Source organism: Coenobita brevimanus, chromosome 105, assembly GCF_032717465.1.
Source record: "Coenobita brevimanus isolate Jiangsu-jjx chromosome 105, ASM3271746v2, whole genome shotgun sequence".
Taxonomy (NCBI): domain Eukaryota; kingdom Metazoa; phylum Arthropoda; class Malacostraca; order Decapoda; family Coenobitidae; genus Coenobita; species Coenobita brevimanus.
The window spans coordinates 25,396,586-25,416,888 of record NC_137058.1 but is presented as its reverse complement, the minus strand read 5'-3'; the positions used below and the strand labels follow the sequence as shown (position 1 = coordinate 25,416,888).

The 20,303-nt window shown below is 41.4% G+C and overlaps 1 protein-coding gene across 1 annotated transcript in view; it reads right to left on the bottom strand.

Annotated features, from left to right (window-relative positions):
• LOC145416273 (uncharacterized) overlaps positions 1-20,303 on the bottom strand; it is an 81,644-nt gene that overhangs the window by 16,340 nt on the left and 45,001 nt on the right. Inside the window, exons 9-10 of the mRNA XM_080285271.1 lie at positions 19,277-19,459; positions 16,450-16,633 (exon numbers count right to left, since the gene is read on the bottom strand). Coding sequence (XP_080141397.1) covers positions 16,450-16,633; positions 19,277-19,459 — 367 coding nt within the window. The remainder of the gene's footprint in view (positions 1-16,449; positions 16,634-19,276; positions 19,460-20,303) is intronic.

Here is a 20,303-nt window from a genome sequence, read left to right as displayed (position 1 = left end):
ATGAATTTAACTAAGGCTACAAAACACTTCTAATATCATATAATATCCAGTATGAAAGTAATAAGCAAGAAATTAAAGCAGAAAAATTAAATATCGAGATAGTGCGACATTTACTGTTTTGGCGGGAATTTTGAACGTCCGATGGTGACACCGATTCAAAAGGAAATGCATTTGTTTTCGTTTTCCGTTTATGGGTAACCTTTAAGTAATTTAAGGCGATGTATTTTTCGTTTCATATTTGCTGCTGTTAGTTGGTTTTATTCATTTTGAGAGAATATTCTAGGGTAAATTTTTACTTTTACTCCCGCACGCCATTTTTGCATGGAATTTTCATTTTCCTAGTGTTTTCAGTGTACTTCATTTTAATTTGACCTTCATTTGTCGGAAATCACTCGTTTTTGAGTTACCCCCCCCACCCCCAATGTTTCACTGTTGAACAGGAGGTTCTGGCAGGTTGGATTACGCAAAATCGAGTGATTTCCGACAGAAATGAAGGTCAAATTCAAATGAATTACACTGAAAATATTAGGAAAATGAAAATTCCATGCTACAGCCTAACCTTGTTGAAATAACCCTAACCTAACCATACTTAAACCGGTAAATTTTTACAAGTGGACAATACACCCCCTAGGTAGTGCAATATATTTTTCTGGCAGTTTTTGATGCGATGTCGAATGTTTCTGACCTTCATTTTCGTCGGAAATGCCTCATTTCCCGTCTTTTCCAATCATGAACTTTGATTGGACAAGTAGGTGAAATCAAGCATTTTCCCAAAAAAGTGACGTAAAAAACAACTCAAATCGCATAAAAACCACAGAAAAATATAATTTTAAGCTTCTTATCGACCTCGTGTTTCCTAACTGGGGGGCTTCGCCCCCCAGACCCCCCAGCCTGGCCGTGTTTTCTAACTGGGGGCTCTGCCCCCCAGACCCCCCTGACATTAACCTAACCTAACCTAACCTATCCTAGGGGAATGCTTACCTAGAGATACGATGGTCCAGGACGAGAGTCGTCCGTTTCTTGGTTTTTGCTTATTTTTTGTACCGACCACGTCAGTACCACAGATGTTTGTCCTTTCTTAATATACTTGGTTCCTGACAGTATGGGCAATAAACTTCCGAAGGTAATACACCGTGCCTTATAAGAAACCTCCTCACTCGCGTCTTTTCTTGGTCTTATTCAAATAAAAAGTATGCCTGCACCGCCAGATCTTGTCTTTTTCTCTAAAAACTAAGTCTGTATTATGTTCTGGGCACTTTGGAACTGTAGATCTAATTACTCCATGGTCTTTCAAGAACGATATGGCACTATCTTCGTTTTCATAAAACGTACCGAAAGCTTTCATGTAATTTAACTCGCACCAATTACAGACCGCCATAGCACAATGACTTAGTTCAGGGGACTGACGAAGTTTCAATATTTGAAATTCGAGGGGAAATGAAAAGGATGCACTTGATTGGCTATTGTCTATTGAATGTGATTGGTTGAAGCCGACTTACATGCCCAGCTCCACCCACGCAGCGGTAACGCACGTACTAACACACACCCTACCCTTGCTAACGCACGAACGAACACACATAATATCCTAGCCTCCACTCCGTCAACATGTCCGCCCGCCGCTGTCAGGTACATTAGTTAGTGGTTAATTAAACTGGTAAAATGAAATTTGCGACGGGTAGGACACACTCTGCGTTGCTAAGTATCATATTCAAAGTAAGATAATGAAAGAAAATGTGTCCGGTGCCGTACGGGAGTAATTATACAATAATACCTATTCTAGATTATTGATATTAACCACACCAGATCGAAAAAAATAAAGCCGAATTTTAATATGGACTGGAGCAGCGAAAATAATATATAATAGACACCAGTGTAGTGATCCAGTTCTAAGCGTGGTATTTTACTAGATTAAGGCTCTACCGTAACACCTTCTCTTTACCGATTTATTCCTGCATTTGGCGCTTCAGTAATCTCATCTGTAATTTTTGTGATTTGCGTTGATACTGCAAAGGCTTAAATGATACTTATGAGGAGAATCAGGTGCAATAAGCAGAATAAATCGCTAAGGAACAGGTGTTAAGCTTGCCAAATAGACGCTACTTTACAATGTTTCTACCGTACCCAAGGCAGCTGAGGATTTGTATAATTTCCGTGGGAGTTTTGAATACGCACGGGTCATAGTTAAGGATAGATAGATTGATACAGATAGATAGATAGACAGACAGATAGATAGATAGATAGGAAGGCATTAAGCAGAAATAAGGTTTGATTAGGCTACAAGGCAGGCTGAAAATTTAGGCAAGTAACAATTTCCTTTTCCCCCCCTTCGACTCTGTACCATCAACTTAATTATGGCTACAACACTCTTCTAATATAAAATGATATCCAGCAGGAACCTTATCAACAAGAAATTAATGCAGAAAATGCGTAATTCGAGACAGCGCGACATTCATACTTTTGGCGGGAATTTCGAACGTCCGATGGTGACACCGATTCAGTGGTTAATGAATTTGTTTTTGTTTCCTCAGTTTATGGTAAGCTTTAACTCTTCCAAGCCCATGATGTCTCTTTAGTTTTATTTTTGCTGCTGTTAGGTGGTTTTATTCAATACAGGAGGGCAGTATAGGGTAGGGTAGTGATGGTGGTGGTGGTGGTGGAGGTGGTGGTTGTAGTGAAAGATGATTTGTAATACCCTAACCCCCGCCGAGTGAGCTAGTGCATTATTCACTACGAGGACTGATTTTCTTTTATTAGTGCTACCGACGGACGATTTTATTCAGCTTGAGAGAGACTTCTCAATGAGTGAGTTAAATCTAGCATTCAGTTAACTCCTTCTGCTAATGCTGAACGTAAAATTTGCACACAATCGTCTGGTGGTTGATTATTATGAAAATGCTAAGAATTTGTGTTTACTTTTTCTTATTTCTGGACGATTTTATACTCTCTCTCTACTAGGGGCATCTAACGCTGAATAAATCGCGTGGCAGCGGCAAAAACGCACACACACACACACACACACACACACACACACACGTCATCGAACTGGAAGGATATAATCTGCAGAACAGTACTTATTTCAACTTTTGTAGCAGTTACTGTGATTCCTTAACTATTGTATTAGTATATTAAATATTGCAGGAACAAAAACGACAGTAGCCCCTATATTTTAATAGTTTCAGGCTTTATTTATTTATTTTTTTTTTTATGCGAGGAAGAAGGAACCAAAGGCCATGAGCCCGCAGTAACAGTTCCCTCCAAGAGAAAAACAAAATACAATAGAGAGCCAAATTCAAGATCCGATCATTTTGAGATGCCTGGACACACTGCGTTTGAAAGACTGGAGATCATAGGAAGCAGGAAATACAGACAGAGGGAGACAGTTCCAGAGTTGACCTGTTGCATAAATGAAAGACTGGGAGTAACGGTTAACTTTTGCATTAGAGAGTTGGACAGAAAAGGGATGAGAGTTTGCTGCCAGACGGGTGCTACGCGCCCGTCGTAGAGGTGGAGGAATGCAAGCAGACAGTTCAGAGGAGCAGTGACCATTAAAGTAGCGATAGAAGAGAGATAAAGATGCAACAGTGCGGCGAAGAGACAGAGGTTGAAGGGAGTCAGTAAGAGGAGGAGAGTTAATGAGACGAAAAGCCTTTGACTCCACCCTATTGAGAAGAGCTGTATGTGGGGAGCCTCCTCACACATGAGAGTTGTACTCCACACAGGGGTGGATAAAACCCCTGTATAGAGTCAACAATTGTGCAGGGGTAAAGAAAGAGCGGAGTCGGCTTAGCACACCCAATCTCTTGGAAGCAGATTTTACAAGAGATGTAATATGATCTTTCCAAGATAAGTCCCGAGTAAATGAAACCCCAAGCATATTCAAGGATGATGCAGGATTAAGCTGAATATTATTAAACATTAGTGGGTATACCTGTGGAAGATTTTGTCGGGTTGATTGGTGTAAGAACTGAGTCTTAGATGCATTAAAGACAACCATATTATTTTTACCCCAGTCAGAGATACGAGCCAAGTCAGACATTAGGTGTGCCATAGCCTCATCCCTTGTTTGTTGAAGTAACTGTTGAGATGGGCGCTGCGGGAACCGAATGGAAAGGTGAAGGGTGGAGTCATCAGCGTATGAGTGGATAGGGTTAGATGTACAGCTTAGAAGATCATTGATGAATAAAAGGAAGAGAGTTGGTGATAGGACAGTGCCCTGAGGAACACCACTGTTGATAGATCTAGGAGAAGAACGATGGCCGTCTACAACAGCGGCTATAGAACGACCAGAAAGGAAGCTAGCAATGAAGGCACAGATAGAAGGATAGAAACCGTAGGAGGGCAGTTTGGAAATTAAAGATTTATGCCAGACTCGATCGAAAGCCTTTGAGATGTCAAGTGCAATGGCAAAGCTTTCGCCAAAGTCCCGAAAGGAGGATGACCAGGAGTCTGAAAGGTAGGTGAGAAGATCGCCAGTGGAGCGTCCCTGACGGAACCCATACTGACGATCGGAAAGAAGGTTGTGATAGCAAAGATGCCTTAAAATTTTTCTATTAAGAATTGACTCGAAAACTTTTGAAATACAGGACGTTAAAGCAATTGGACGATAGTTGGAGGGTTGGGAGTTGTCACCCTTCTTTGGGACTGGCTGAATGAGAGCAAACTTCCAGCAAGAAGGTAAGGTACAAGTTGACAGACAAAGGCGAAAGAGTTTGCCTAGGCAGGGTGTAAGCACAGAAGCACTACTACTACTACTACTACTACTACAACTACTACCACCCACCTCATCCTTGGGTGGGAAAGAGGTCGAGGTGATGATGATGAATTATTGCTCCTATATTGATAAAGTTACCCATGCAAGTACGGAACACTGCCTTACTAAATATGTGTATGTATGCATGTATGTAGTGTATGTATGTATGTATGTAAAATTAGGCCTGTGTATTGTTTAGGAGATTCACATTCTTTGTACATGTAATGATTTTTCTTAGGAAGTTCTGGTACAATTTCAATCAAGTAATTCTGCAGCTTCTGTGGGAAAACTCAGGTCATTAGGGTAAAGTGATGAGCAGGAAGTTTATTAAATCGAACGAGCTGATTCGCACACACACACACACACACAGGCTTTCATATCAGGTGTTATAAATAAGCTGCTCAGTACAGTAATTAAGTTGCAAGAGATTGGATACATCTATACAGTTTTTACTGCAAGAACCTATAATGGACCTCCTCGTTTTAAATATTGAATGGTAGCAATAGGTTAACACTTGATAGTCATGATGTACTATGGAGAGGAGTAGAGCCGTAGCACTTTTATAGCTGTGAAATGCTGCAAAAGGACGAAAATCTGGGCCGAGTTAAGGTGAAAAGAGTATATTTATTTGTTGATCTGTTAACATCTGGAATATGTATGAAGCTTGTGACAGAGTTAGGCTGTATGTTTATGATTGTGCAGTGCAGTATACCATTATAAATAATAATAATAATAATAATATTAATGTGTTACTTTCTTTCACAGATCGTGTCGTGAAAGTGGCAAGCAGAGACAAAGAACTCAGCACTTCAGAAAATAAGAGTGCTGTGGAAAAGAAAGACGGTGCAATAGTTCAGAAAATGACAGTGTAACAAGAAAAACAACTCAACACTGACGGAGTTGAAAAATAATTGTGTGAAATTTTATAATAATACTGAGAACCCGCATGTGAAAGTGTTTATATATTTTTCTTCAGAAGTAATATTAATCAGTGTTGTGTTTATATTAAATTTAGTTATGATCCCAGTACTTCCTCTCAGTTAAATTTTTAAGTGTTCCTTTGACTTGCGTTGTGTTAATTTATTGTGTTAATTGTGTTTTTCGGGTTAAGTTGCTGTCATGAACCTACAGCCAATCTGAGCGTATTTTGCCTAATTATTTGTGTTTATTAATTACTTTTCTTGACTGAGTGTTCGCTCTTAGTTCTATCGGTGATTCAACATACTTCATGTTTTAATAGCGTACAGGTTTTACTGCCCATATAAGTGTTCAGTGTTTATATACAGTTGCGTTACTTAATCATCAGTGAATTTATTTTACGTAACACCTGCGCTTAAGAGTTTAGTGAGGCTTATGGTCTTTCATTTTATTACTGTTTTGCATTATAAATTGCTCCCTGGTGTTAAGTTACGCTTATTCTCTTTTACTTATTGTTCAGTATCAACATTTTCTGTATAAATCTGTGCTCGTGTCCAGTTATGCTTACATTCTATTTGCTGTTCAGTTTTGCCTTATAAATCTGCGCTTAGGTGGTAAATAATGCTGTTGTATTAGCTGTTGTTTATTTTGTTCATGATCTTAATTTGCTGTATACAATAAATCCGCGCTCTAGTTTCAAGTTCCTTTTATGTTGTATCTTCTATTTTTTGTGTGTTCGTCTTTCATTTATTCATTGTTCAGTCTCTCAGTTTGCTGTATAAATGTGGACCCTAGTGTCAAGTTACGTCACTGTTGTAGCTTTAATTTATTCGTTTTTCGTCTTACTTCGTTTTATATTTGCGTTGACGTGTTGAGTTGCGAGTGTTAAGGGAATCAGTGTTCAAGTGATCAGTGTTGCAAGAGGAGACCACTCAACCACTGCAACACGGAAAATGGTAAGTATTGTACGATGGTGTTGTGTGTAAACATTTAAAATTTATTCGACACTCTTGGGCTTATTGTACATCTGTTACAGGCAGAGTATAAAATCAGGAAATATACAGAATGCCGAAACACTGTGTAAGGTAGTCCTGAACTTCAAAATAATGCTTTAACAATGTACGGTATAAAGAAATTAAAAACTTCAAAGTACAGTAATGCCTAGACTGTATAAAGTACCGTAGAACTTTGAAATAATATCTAGACAACAAAAATACCCCAGATTTTGAAAACAATCCCAAAGTATTATGAAATGCCCCCAGACATCAAAACATTGCCTAAATAGTGTGTAAAGTTGCTTAAGAACTTAAAAATTAATGCATAGAATGTGTAAAATGCCCCAAAATTCTAAGCAATGCCAAAAAATGTGTATAATAACCCGAAACTTCAAAATATGGTCAAAGTTAACATGAAAATACTTCCAGATATCAAAATAGTGTCAAGGTAATGTGTCAGATACCCCAGAACTTCAAAATAATGCCAAAGTAGTTTGCTGAATGCCCCAGATTTCAAAATAATGCCAGAGTAATGTGCCAGATTCCCCAGATTTCAAAATAACGCCAAAATAGTGTGTCAAATACCCAGAAGTTTCATAATAATGCCCAGGTGTGTGTCAGATACCCCAAAACTTCAAAATAATGTCAAAGAAATGTTTCAAATGCCCCCAGACTTCAAGATAATGTCAAGGTAGTTTGTCAAATACCCCACAACTTCAAAATAAGGCCAAAGTTAATGTGAGAAATGCCCCCAAACTTCAAAAGAACGGTAAGATATGCAGGTATAATGTGGAAAATACCCCAACATGTCTAAATAATGTCAAGGTAATGTCAGATACTCCCAAATGTTCAATATAATGCCAAGGTAAATGTGTTAAATATCCCAGAACTTTAAAATAATGCCAGAATAATGCGTTAATATCCCTAAATGTCTAATGTCAAGGTCATTTGTCAGATACCCTAAAACTGATGCCAAGGTAACATGGAAAATACCCCAAGTTTCAAAATAATGCCAAATTTCATCGGTTAAAATCCCTTAAAACTTCAAAAGCACGCATAGACACCGTGTAAAATATCTCAAAACTTCTGATACCTAGACAATGTGCAGAATCACCTAAACTTAAGAAAAGAAAAAAAAAAATCCCGTTCATTTATTTAAGCCAAACCTAGAGCATTTTTTTTTTGTTTTTACTCATTGCCTGATTTATTTTACCTTGCCTGTAACATAAAAAAAAAGTATATAATTTTAATACAAAGTAGTTGAGTCTTTCATATAGCTTATGTTTGGTATCTCATTGAACCAAAGCTTGTTTGAAATAAGACTCAACGTTGTAAGTGCTGTTTTATATATTACATGTTGTTTTAAATCAACTTCAAAAACATGGTTGGGAGGGAAAACAGAGGACAAAAATACCTGTAATCCTTAACTACAGTGAGTTGTTCAAACATACAAAATCACTCAAAAAGTTTAAGTTTATTCAGCAAAGAAAATACGTCGTAAAAAAATGGTTTACCACTCTGAGGACATTATTATTATTATTATTATTATTATTATTATTATTATTATTATTTTGCGCCAACCAGATGAATTAATTTAGGAAAGACTTGAAACTGCAGTCTTTTCGCACCAGAGGTACAATTTTAAGTTCGTTGAAATTGAAAATACAGTAAAGCAGCGAATGAGAATTAAAAAATAAGTTTGTAATCCTTTCACAACGTTGATGGAACTTTTGATATTTTATTGTGATTAATGGCTGGCGATTTTATTCAGGACAAAACTCACGTGAAAAGGTTACGTTCCCCCTGCAGTCCGATAAGTTATAGAAAACGTAAGCTCACTTGTGTTTTCCTTCCCATTTCAAGCACTTTGTTTTCGTTTTTTAATCAGTAGTACCGTATTAATTGCATTATATACGAAATTTAACTAGTATATATACGTATTATATGAGTGGCATTTTAAGGGAAGTGTTTGATGATGAGATATATAATGGTTAGGCTGAACTTTATAAATATGACTGTTGAGCATATTATAAGTTGTTAAAACTTCATACAGGTTTCTTCAAGTCGCGATTATTATTATTATTATTATTATTATTATTATTATTATTATTATAGTAAAATGTTAAAATAATTGTTGAGCGTGCTATCGACTGGGTAATATCCTACGTGGTTAAATTACTGTGTTGCAGTTTATGCAAGTTTGTTTCTAGCGTGATATATATTTTTTTAAATTTGCAACAGTGCTTTATTGTGTCAGAAAATTATGTGCAATATGAGCACCACTTCAGGCCGACTGTTTTTGTGCTCTTGTATAAAATGGATTTTAAACCATCGGAGTAATATAATGAAGTGAGCGATTGACTTAATACTGTATGGATACGATGACATTTTCAAAGATGCGATTATCAGCAGAGAGAAAGGACTGAAGAAGGACCGCAGGAGTGTATGAAAATAGACGAGTAAAAGAATGTGAAAGCTAAAATATGGATGTTAAGTGCAGTGCAGCTGATACGTCTACTGTGGCAAACTAAGAAGTGTTTCGTTTATTGTTGACATAATGAGGCAGGGATTTCGTTGGTGTTCCAGAGAGAGAGAGAGAGAGAGAGAGAGAGAGAGAGAGAGAGAGAGAGATAACTCAAGGGGAACTACACGCCTTGTTTCACTGGCGAAGAAAAATGGTTTGTCTGGAGATAGCAAGAATAAAATAGACGTCAGCATAGTGAAGGGGTTACAGTGTGTGTGTGTGTGTGTGTGTGTGTGTGTGTGTGTGTGTGTGTGTTTCCGCTACTTACATAACAGACCAAAGTGGCCAGGTTGTATTAGGGACGATAACGCTACACTGCTGAAGATAAATGACAGAGAGGTAGGAAGAGAAATGGTGATTGTTTGTAAAAGAGAAAGAAATGGGTGAAAGGTGGGTGAAAAATCGGCCTGAGAGAGAGAGAGACAGAGAGAGAGAGAGAGTACAATGATTCTTCTACTCAAACTTATTTCCATTTAACCAGACAGAATTTACATACATAGGTACGTAGCTGGCAGCAAGACAGGGAACATATTGGGTTCTTTGTGATAAATAGGAGTCTGTTTTAGAATTAATAGTTTGTCTGAGCTAAGCCAAAATGTGCCCCAGTGTGTGTGTGTGTGTGTGTGTGTGTGTGTGTGTGTGTGTGGTCAGGGTGTCTGCGCACATGTGTTTATATACAAGTTGTTGACTCTTAAGCTGGGAAGGGGGGGGGAATTGGCCAGGTGTGGGGTCCAGACAATGTGGAAGACGGATGGGTTGTGGAGGGAGGGGGATGGATAGATAGTGAGAGGGGAGGAGGGGATGGAGAGAGAGGGGGACAGAGATAAGGAGTGAAGGGAGGAAAATAGTGGACTGGAGAGGTAAGGGAAGGAAAAGAGGGGTTAAGTGGTGGAGAGGAGGGATAGAGAAGGGGTTGGGTAGTGGAGAAGGGGTGGGGATAGGGGTAGACAAGGAATTAGGGAATGGAGAAAAGGTAGGGAGTTTCTAGAGGAAGGATTGGAAGAGGAGTTAGGTTGATGTGTATATAGGAAGAGGGATTACGTGGTAGAAAGGAGAGGAATGGATTGGGTTCGGAGATGAGGGGGGGGGGTTAGAAAAGGAGTTAGGGCGTGGAGAAATGCGAAGAGAATTGAGGAGGGTTTGGATGGATAGAGGCAAAGGGAGAGAAAGAAGGGTTAGTGACGTGGATTGAGTGTGGAAGAGGGGTAGGTGGCGGGATACAGGGGGAGGTGGACGAGAGGTGAGAAGGAAAGGATGGAAAGGAGTGGAGGAGGAGTGGAGAAACGGAGAAATGGGGGAGGTGGAAGAGAATTCAGGGAGTGGAGAGACGAGGATGGAAAGAGAGAGAGGGTTGGAGGAATGGAGAGAAAGGGGGAGGGGGATGGAAGAGTGATGGATGCGTGTGTGGAGAGGAGGGACATTCCACGAGTACCACTAAATATATAGTGGAGATGAACGTGATTAGCCCTTGACACATACACAACATACTGCTTCATCAGGCTGTTTATTGTGTGTGTGTGTGTGTGTGTGTGTGTGTGTGTGTGTGTGTGTGTGTGTGTGTGTGTTGAGGTGGTACGGTAGTGTATGTTGACTCTTTCTCTCTCTCTCCTAGCATGTAGTCAGTATTTCATGTATGGGGTTATAGAGAACAGTGAATAGCGTGGCTGTGGTTGCGAGATTCCCCCATAAATAACACACACACACACACACACACACACACACACACACACACACACACACACACACACACACACACACACACACACACACACACACACAGCACAGCCATTCTCCAAACAACACTGTCGCAAAACCAGCAGCAGTTCAACAACCATTCTTACCTTGAAGGAGCCTTTGTCCGTCAGCAATTAATCTCAACGAAAACCTTACTCTAATTAACAAGTCGTAAATGTGGAGTGTATGCTAAGCCAGTCTAGCGTTGACCCTGCCTCTGTTTGTCTCTAGATTCTTTTCGCCTTGACCTGGCCCCGATTTTCGTCCTTGAGCAGCTTCGTTCACGTAGCTCAATGACAGTTTTATAATGATACGCCCTCCTCCTCCCCTGTCCTTTCCCTAGCACTTCTTTGTGACTGGCACCATATTCAGTAGTTAGTATATCGTTATAGCTTAGCATTTAAGACGCAGAGAGATCAGTTTTAGACCAGTTTGGGGTGAAAACACCATACTGTCTGGCGCTAGCAGGAAAATAGTTATAATTATCGCCCTGGGGAGGTCAAATTTCTCGTTATTTAGGTTTACAATAATATCATGGGTATTAAAATGCTAAAAACAAAAGTAGAAGACAGGATCAATTTTTAAAAAGTATAGTGACACCTTTTCAGTTCGATTTACTGGTACTTTCCAGACGAATTTATTCAGCTTAGGAGAGACTTATGGAAAGGTTCGGTATTCCCTTCATTAACCTCCGCACTAGAAGAAGTCACCTGTAGATGGAATAAAAATCGTCTGGAGGCAGCACGATCTATCCTTGAGCGGCGGCGTCTCGTAAATAAAGGGGCAATAATCTCTTCACTTTAACTTAGCCTAAATTTGCCATTTTCATCATTACTTTAGCTTGGTCTAGGTTTCCCGTGTTTTCATCTCGAGTGCTGAGCTGCATAACAAGAAGCTAACACTATTGTCTACTGTGCTAATCACGAAGAAGTGCTGTGGAAGGGATGTAGAGCCGTGGCATTGTCTTACTCTGCCACTGAGCGACGAGGGATAAGGTGAAGAAGGACGAAATTTTCCGCCAAGTTAGAATGAACGAAATACAGAAATAATCGCCACTTAAGATTCAATACGCGTACTAAGTAGCTGGGGGTGAGAGTTGCAGGGAGCCTTCTCGGGCTACGAGTATAGGGAAACGTGTAAATATATATACCTCGTGTGTGTATGAGTGCGTGTGTGTGTGTGTGTGTGTGTGTGTGTGTGTGTGTGTGTGTGTGTGTGTGTGTGAGAGAGAGAGAGAGAGAGAGAGAGAGAGGCCATTGCTCCTCCCTTCTATATATAAGTAAAGGAAGGAAGGAAGGAAGTTATTTTTAAGGAAAGTCTCTCAGTATAAAAGAACATAAAGGGAAGCATTTTTTATTTTGTATGTTATCCCCTTTTTTGATATATAATGGCGTCTCAAAAGGTCCGCTCATGTCAAAGTAATGCGCTGCCTCTTGTCTCCTCTCCATATATATATATTTTTAGTTCCCCCTATATTTCTTTCTTTCAACCTTTCACTCCATTTCTTTTATCTCCCTTGTTTTTCCCATTTCCTCTCTACTTCCCTATCCTTTATTTTCCGTCTTTCTCCTTTCCACACCACGTCCTACCTTCTCCCCTCTGTTTTTCTTTCATCCTTCCTTCCTTCCTACTAATCTATTTCATTCCCCATTCTTTCTTTTACTCAGTTTTCCTCCTTGTTTTCTTCCTCCAATCTATAGTTGTCTTTTATCGTTCTCCACATCCACTTCTCTTCGTCATTCTTTTACTTTTTTTTTTTTCGCAGTTTCCCCTCGTTCTCCTCTCCTCATTTTTCCTCTCTTCTTTCCTCTGGTCGTCTGCGCTGTTCAACGCGGCTCTGCTAACTTTTTTCTATTCTCTTTTTTCTTCCTTTCCCCTCTCATCTCTACTCGTCTCTCCTCTCTACTCGTCTCTCCTCTCTACTCGTCTCTCCCCTCTACTCTTCTCTCTCCTCTTCTCTTCTCATCTTCTCCTCTCCTCTTCTCTTCTCATCTTCTCCTCTCCTCTTCTCTTCTCATCTTCTCCTCTCCTCTTCTCTTCTCATCTTCTCCTCTCCTCTTCTCTTCTCATCTTCTCCTCTCCTCTTCTCTTCTCTTCTCTTCTCTTCTCTCCTCTTCTCTCCCCTGGCGGACACCCAAGTAACTAATGGCTTCGGGAACACCTATAGTGAACCATTGTTTTTTATAAAAGCGTCGCAACTCCATTACGTACAGTCGCCCTCAAAAGTCCGTTTGCACCGGCTTCAAACCCTGTCAGTTTTTTTTGTTTTGTTTTTTTGTTTTTTTAATGGTTTTTGGTACACTTTAAGAGCTAGTGTTTTTTTTCTTTCCTAATGATTTCGGGTACACCTTGAAAGCCAGTGTTTTTGATTCATGGGTGGGTACTCCTCTCTGACTCGCTGCGGTTGCGGTCAAAAGTTCGTTTACATCGTCCCCCAAGCCACGTCAGATCCTAATGAAATCTGCTGTTGGTTTCTGGTACAGCTTGTGAACCAGGGTTTTTGATAACGGCGTTGGTCTCTCTCTCTCTCTCTCACTCTCTCTCTCTCTCTCTCTCTCTCTCTCTCTCTCTCTCTCTCTCTCTCTCTTTCTCGTCCTGTGCCAATAATTTTGTGGCCAAGGGAATGTGTTGTAGGCCTACTGCTAATTTTTATTCTCTCTCACCCTTACTTTCACTCACTACACACACACACACACACACACACACACACACACACACACACACACACACACACACACACACACACACACACACACACAATATCTATCTATCTATCTATCTATATGTGTATCTGCCTGTCTGTGTCTCTGTTGTCTTATTTCTGTAGTATCTTTCCTTAATCTCTCTCTCTCTCTCTCTCTCACACACACACACACACACACACACACACACACACACACACACACACACACACACACACACACACACACACAATCCACTATAATGATCCATATAGTGTCCGAGTAATTACGTACAACTAACAAAACCACCTACACTCCTTTCATGCAAACTTGGCACAGATTTAAGTCCTTTTGCAGCTTATTTCACGTAGTTCAGTGCCGGAGTGAGACAGTACGACGGCCCTGCATCCCTTCCATAGCACTTCTTCCTGACTAGCATCGTATTCTAGTGTCATAATGCACTGTTACGCCGCAGCATTCATGGTGGAGAGAGGGGCAATTTTAGGCCAAGTTAGACTAATAAAAAGGTAGGAAAAGGCAGAGCAAAAAGAGGAGAAATAAGAGTATAAGAGTTTTAAAGAGTAAGACAGTAAAAAAAGTTAAAAAAAAAAATGAATAAAAAAAGAGTCGCCTTAAGAGTAAGAAGATAACAGAAGTAGAGTAAAAGGTAAAAAAAAGAGTAAAAGAGTAAAAATAAGAGTATGAGTAGAAAAGAGTGAAGTGCAGAAAAGATTTTAAAAGATAAAAAAATAAAAATGTAAATAAAAAGAGTAGCCTTAAGAGTAAAAAAGAGTAAAAAAAGAATAGCCTTAGGAGTAAACAATTATATAAAGGAAGTAAAAGAGTAAAAAGAGTAAAAAAAGAGTAGAAAAGAGTAGATAAGAAAAATGAAAGAGTAGCCTTAGGAGTAAACAATTAAATAAAAGGAAGTAAAAGAGTAAAAAGAGTAGAAAAGAGTAGATAAGTAAAATGAAAGAGTAGCCTTGAACGTAAATCAGGCTTGCGTAAATGAACAGCTGCTAGTGATCGTAAACAAGAATTTTTTTCTACACTTTTGGCTATGCCTTTGTCACTGTTGCTTGTGGCCTCGTCCTTGCCACATTTAGAGAGAGAGAGGGAGAGGGAGAGAGAGAGAGAGAGAGGGAGAGGGAGGCAATTTGGATTAGATTTTAGTCCTTAGCATCATGTAGTAAGAATAATGATGAATGGAACAGCTGTTGATTAAAAATGTAATAAAATATGATACAGTAGTAAAGAAAACAAGGCCATCAGTAAGAACAGGTGTTAGAATAAAAAATAAAATTGATATTAAGAACAGCAACAGCACTAGAGTATGTAAAAAATCGATAACAATAGTAATACAACAGGAATACTATGGTTTTAGGTTATTGCACTCCTTCCTTATCATTCCCCCACCCCCTCCCCTCTTCTTTGTGTCCTCGATCTCTTCCCCTTCCCTTCCCTTCCCTTCCCTTCCCTTGTTCTATTTTCTTCATTCCTTTCCATGTCTTCACTTATCTCTCCTATCTTCTTTCCCTTCCCTTCTATTCCCTCCCCTTCCCATCCTTTACTTTTCATTCATTCCCTCCCCTCCCATATCTTTAACTCTCTCTCTTTCCCCACTTCCCCCTTCCTTCCATCCTCACCAGTCCCAGCTGTCCGTCCCTTACCGTCCCTATCTTTCCTTCCCCTTCCTTTCTCCCCTTCCCTTTTTTCTTATTAACTTCCCTTCATATCCCTCTTACTCCTCAACTTTCTTCCCTTTCATTGTCCTCCCTTCCCCATCACTTTTTTTCCCATTTCCAATCTCCAACCCTCCCTTCCCTATTACCCTGACCTCTGCTTCTCCTTACATTCCTTCTCAACTCTCCACTTCGTTCCCTTTCCTTTATGCTTCCATTCAAACCCCCAACTCTCCTCCACTTCTCGCCTTTCTTCCTCTCCCTAAACCTTCTCTCGCGCACCCAACTCCCCATCTCTCCCTCACCTTCTTACTTTCCCCTCTCCCCAGCTCTCCCCCACTTTCCTTCCCTGTGCTTCCTCACCCCTCCCCCTCCACCAGGTCTCATTTTTAATCAGCATATAGGTCAAAGCCTGTCAGAGCGTTGAAACTTACGGGAGGCTACGAAGAATAATGACAAGACCCCCTCGAGTGTTGGAAATAAGATCTACAGCTTCTTTGGTCATCGTTCTACTTTCATAATTCTCGCTACTGTCACTTGATTTTGTTGATACGTAGAGAGAGAGCGTGGTAGAGAAGAGGTTATTGAAGGCAGTATCTAACCCCCTTAGTCTCTCCTAAGCTGAATAGAATTAGTTATAGCGAATGTATGAAAGACGTGATTTTGTTGAGATGTACAGAAAAGACCTGGTAGAGACGAGGTTAATGAAGGCAGTATCATCCCCTTCTCTGCCTTCCCGTACTCTCCCCTTCTCTTTATTTTCCTTTCCTCTCCTTTTCCCCTGCTCCCCCTTACCCCCTGCTCTCCCTTACCCCCCTGCTCCCCCTTACCCCCCTCTCCCCCTTACCCCACTCTTCTCCTGCTCCCCCTTACCCCTTCTCCTCCCAGCACCCCTTTCCCCTCTTCACTGCTCTCCTCTTACCCTCCCATTTTATGTCTTCCTGTCCCCTCCCCCGTCTCTTCTCCCTCTTTCTCTCCCCTCCTTTCTCTTCCCCTCCTCGTCCATCTCCGTCTGAGCTGTGTCACCTTTTCTTGCTCTCTCTCTCTCTCTCTCTCTCTCTCTCTCTCTCTCTCTCTCTTTCATGTTACTTAGTTTCTTCATGCTTCTCCTCCTACTATTCCTCCTCTCCCATCCCCTTCCCTCCATTCTTCCGTCTTTACTCACCTGAAGGATCGTAGTAAGGTGTGAGTATAGGAACCATAACATATCCCTGTAGGACTTTTGGCGACTGTTGTTCTGTGCCGCTGTCTACTGTCTGTCTCTCTGTCTGGCTTTCTTCACCCGGGCTGTCTGTTACTCCTGGGTCCTGTTGACTGCTGTTGCCACTAGTACTGCTGTTGCTGTCGACCTGGGAGATGAAGGGAAAGGGATATGGCTGTCAGTAAGCAGTTCCCTCTCCCTGGCATAGATCGTATTATTAAAACAGCGAGCGAAGGTTTATGGAAGCGGCTATACTCTTTTTACTCCAACTTGGCCCAGATTTTCGTCATTTTCCAGAATATTTCGCATTGCTCAGAGGCAGATAAACACTACTACAGGTCTGCGTCCTTTCCACAGCACTTCTTATTGACCAACATTATATTCTCATGCTAATCGCTTGTTACCAATCAGCATTTGAGGTGGAGCAATGGCAATTTTAGGCCGGGCTGAAATAAAAAGGATATAATTTTTGGCAGTAATATTATCCTTGAAACGCGGTGTACTTTGCCTCTGTGGCGCGTATTAAGGAAGTTCCCTAACACCTCTTCCATAGCGATTTATTTTTGGGTACGGTTGGTTAATATAATTTTGTACGTTTCTTACGCAGAGTGTGTGATATTAAAATGATTCACGTAACACGGGAGAGGACGGTAAGATGTAGCAAGCAAAATCAGTCTGGTTCTGTGGGGCCGTTCTACAGGTACAATACAGTACATACTCCGTGTAGAGAATCAGCGCTTCTTTGTGGTAGCCAGCGCCTCACTAGGGTCGGGGCAGGGTCCTTCCCCACGGCGAGGTGCAGGGAAATATGAGGAGGTATGGCTGCTGGGTGGATGCCGCAGCGCCCCACCCAGGGTGCACTGTGCTACCACCTGTAGGCTCCTCGTCAGCGCCAAAAGAGCACAGTAAGGACAGGGAATAGATCATACTCGGAAGCTTATTGTTAAATCTTAGACCTGGTAAAAGAAAGCACAGAATTAAAGTAAAAACAAGAATAGCCAATCACTGCACTCGTAGCAAACCAGTCCCTTGTAGAATTTAGAAACTGACACATGCAGAAAAAAATACGAAACAAACCAAGAGGCATAATGAACGTTGGAGAACAAGCATTACCATCATCAGTCATCGGTGCAGGTTAGACATAATTATATATATACACACTGATAAATTAGGGAGGTGGCAAGGATAAGGGAAGGACATTGTAACCCCTGCAATACAGTGACTTATTTACTATATTCCTTCTCACTTCAGACGATTTTATTCAGCGTAGGGGAAGCTTTTCATACCTAGGGAGGTAGCTTTAGCCTTCACTGAGAAACTTACGAACTGGACGATATATGGAACAGATCAACTCTGGAACTGTCCTCCATAGAGTGTATTTCCCATTGCCAGTGACCCCCAGTCTTTTAAACGCAGTGTGTCCAGATATGTCAGAATTAATTAATGCTGATTTTTTTTAAAAACACGTCTGAGTTTTTTACCCACTGGTTATTTCTTCTTTGCATATACTGTATGTGTATATATATATATATATATATATATATATATATATATATATATATATATATATATGTTATAATACACATATCCTTCCTTTACCCCATCACTTCTGATAATCTGGTGTGCCGTAAGAGGAAAATTTGGTCATTGGATTGAAGGTGTTGACGATACTATGGCATTGTAATGGTTATACTCTCAGATTGAAAGGAGTATACTCTCGGACTGAATGGGTTGAAAATGCTCCCTTAGGTTGAAGGGGTTGGAACTGCTCTGTGGCACTGAAGATTGAAAATACTCTCTCTCAAGCACTGAAGGGGGTGGCAGCTCATCACGTCTACGGGTATTAGTAATGGTGAAGGTGAAGGTGAAGCTGATTAAAATCGTCATGAAAAGCAAGAATAAAATGAAAAACAGGTCACTGGCGTCAACAAGGGACTGAAGGGGTTGGGGAGGGGGGTCAACTACGAGTCACCTTTTCTACGGAAGGTGGTGGTGAAGCGGAGGCAAATCGTCAGGAGGCAGCAAGATTAAATCAAAATACCAGGTGTCAACAAAATACCAGGTGTCCAGAAAATTACCTTCACAGTTTCGAAATTTTTAGAACAGGTGGAGTTTGTGTTACTGAATTTATATTATTTTTATTGTTTATTATTTAATATTATTTTATTATTGAATTTGTTTCTCTAAGGAAACTATTGTCATTATTTTTTTCTTTTGACAAATCGTGTGTGTGCTCCATTGGTAATATTTTCTTTCGATCGTTCATCAGGCCACACCGCTGACCCTGACCCGTATTTTCGTTGGATAAGAAAGCTCCCTAACACCTCATTCTAAGCGATTTATTTTGGTAATTACGCTTTATTACCCTTTTCATTGTTATATACATCCTTCCAATATGGCCATACTCTGCATAAACAATGTACCAAAGGATTGTATGCAGCCATATCCAAAAATAAATCGCCAAGGAATAAGTGATAGGGGACTTCCATAAACGGCGTGAATATGGGCCCCTTCTCACTGTGTGGTGTGGCTTATGGATGACTGGATAACTAGTACTGAGAGAGAGAGAGAGAGAGAGAGAGAGAGAGAGAGAGAGAGAGAGAGAGAGAGAGAGAGAGAGAGAGAGAGAGAGAGAGAGAGAGAGAGAGAGAGAGAGAGAGAGAGAGAGAGAGAGAGAGAGAGAGAGAGAGGCAGGTCATGAACTTCATCTTCTAATAATTTTCTCAGTTGTAAAGTTAATTTTTGGACACCCTGTAGTTCTTGGCTGGGGGGGGGGTCAACTAGGCATCACCTTCTCTACGGGTGGTGGTGGTGGAGGAGGGGCCGTGGTTGTGGTGGTTGTGGTGGTGGTTGTGGTAGTGTGGTGATGGTGGTGGTGGTGGTGGAGGACCGTGGTTGGCCTCTCGTGGGGGGCGTCCATGGGTTCTCCTGAAGGCGTGGTGGGCGTGGTAGAACTCTCGCTCATGCTGGCGTACTGTAGGCAGCAAGGTGGGTGCCTTGATTGGATGGGCGTGTGGGCGTAGGTGTCGTAGGTGAGGTTGTGGGTGTCGTGGGTGAGGGTGCGAGTGTGGGTGTGGGGGGGAGTCGGGGTATGCGTGTGAGGGTGTGGGTGGCGATAGGGTGTGATGTGGGTGTGAGGGTGTGGGTGTGGGTGTAGGTGTGGGCATGGGCGTGGGTGTGGGAATGAGTATGGATGACGATGTGGGTGTGGGTGTAGGCGCGGGCGTGGGCGTGGGTGTGGGTGGGAGTGGGAGTGGGAGTAGGAGTGTGAGGGTGTGGGTGTCGGTATCGTGAGTGAGGGTGTGGTCGTGGGTGGGAGTAGGGGTATGCATGTGGGGGTGGGTGGGAGTGGGAGTTTGCGTGTGAGAGTGTGCGTGTGGTTGTCGTGGATGAGGGTGTAGTTATTGGTAAGAGATGGGGTGTGGGTGGGATGGTGAAGGTGTGGGTAGGGATATGAGTAGGATGGTGTGGTTAAGAGGATGTGGATAGGGACATAGGTGTGTGGAGGTGTAGGAGATTGAGTGGATGTAGGTGTGCGTGAATGTGGGCGAGTGTGGATGTGAGGGTGTGGGTAAGAGACAGGGAGTGGCTGGTTTGTGTATTTAGGTGTGAATTTGGGTGTGTGGGTGTATGTATGTAGGTACGAGGGCGGGTATGCGTGAGGACATGCAGTGATAAACCAGCATATAAGGGCGGGTTGGTATGTGCATGTGGGTGGTTTATATAAATGGGTGTGGATGTATTCCCTCTCATGCTGGGGTGCTATAGACAGGAAGATGGACGCGTTAAGTGTGTGTGTGTGTGTGTGTGTGTGTGTG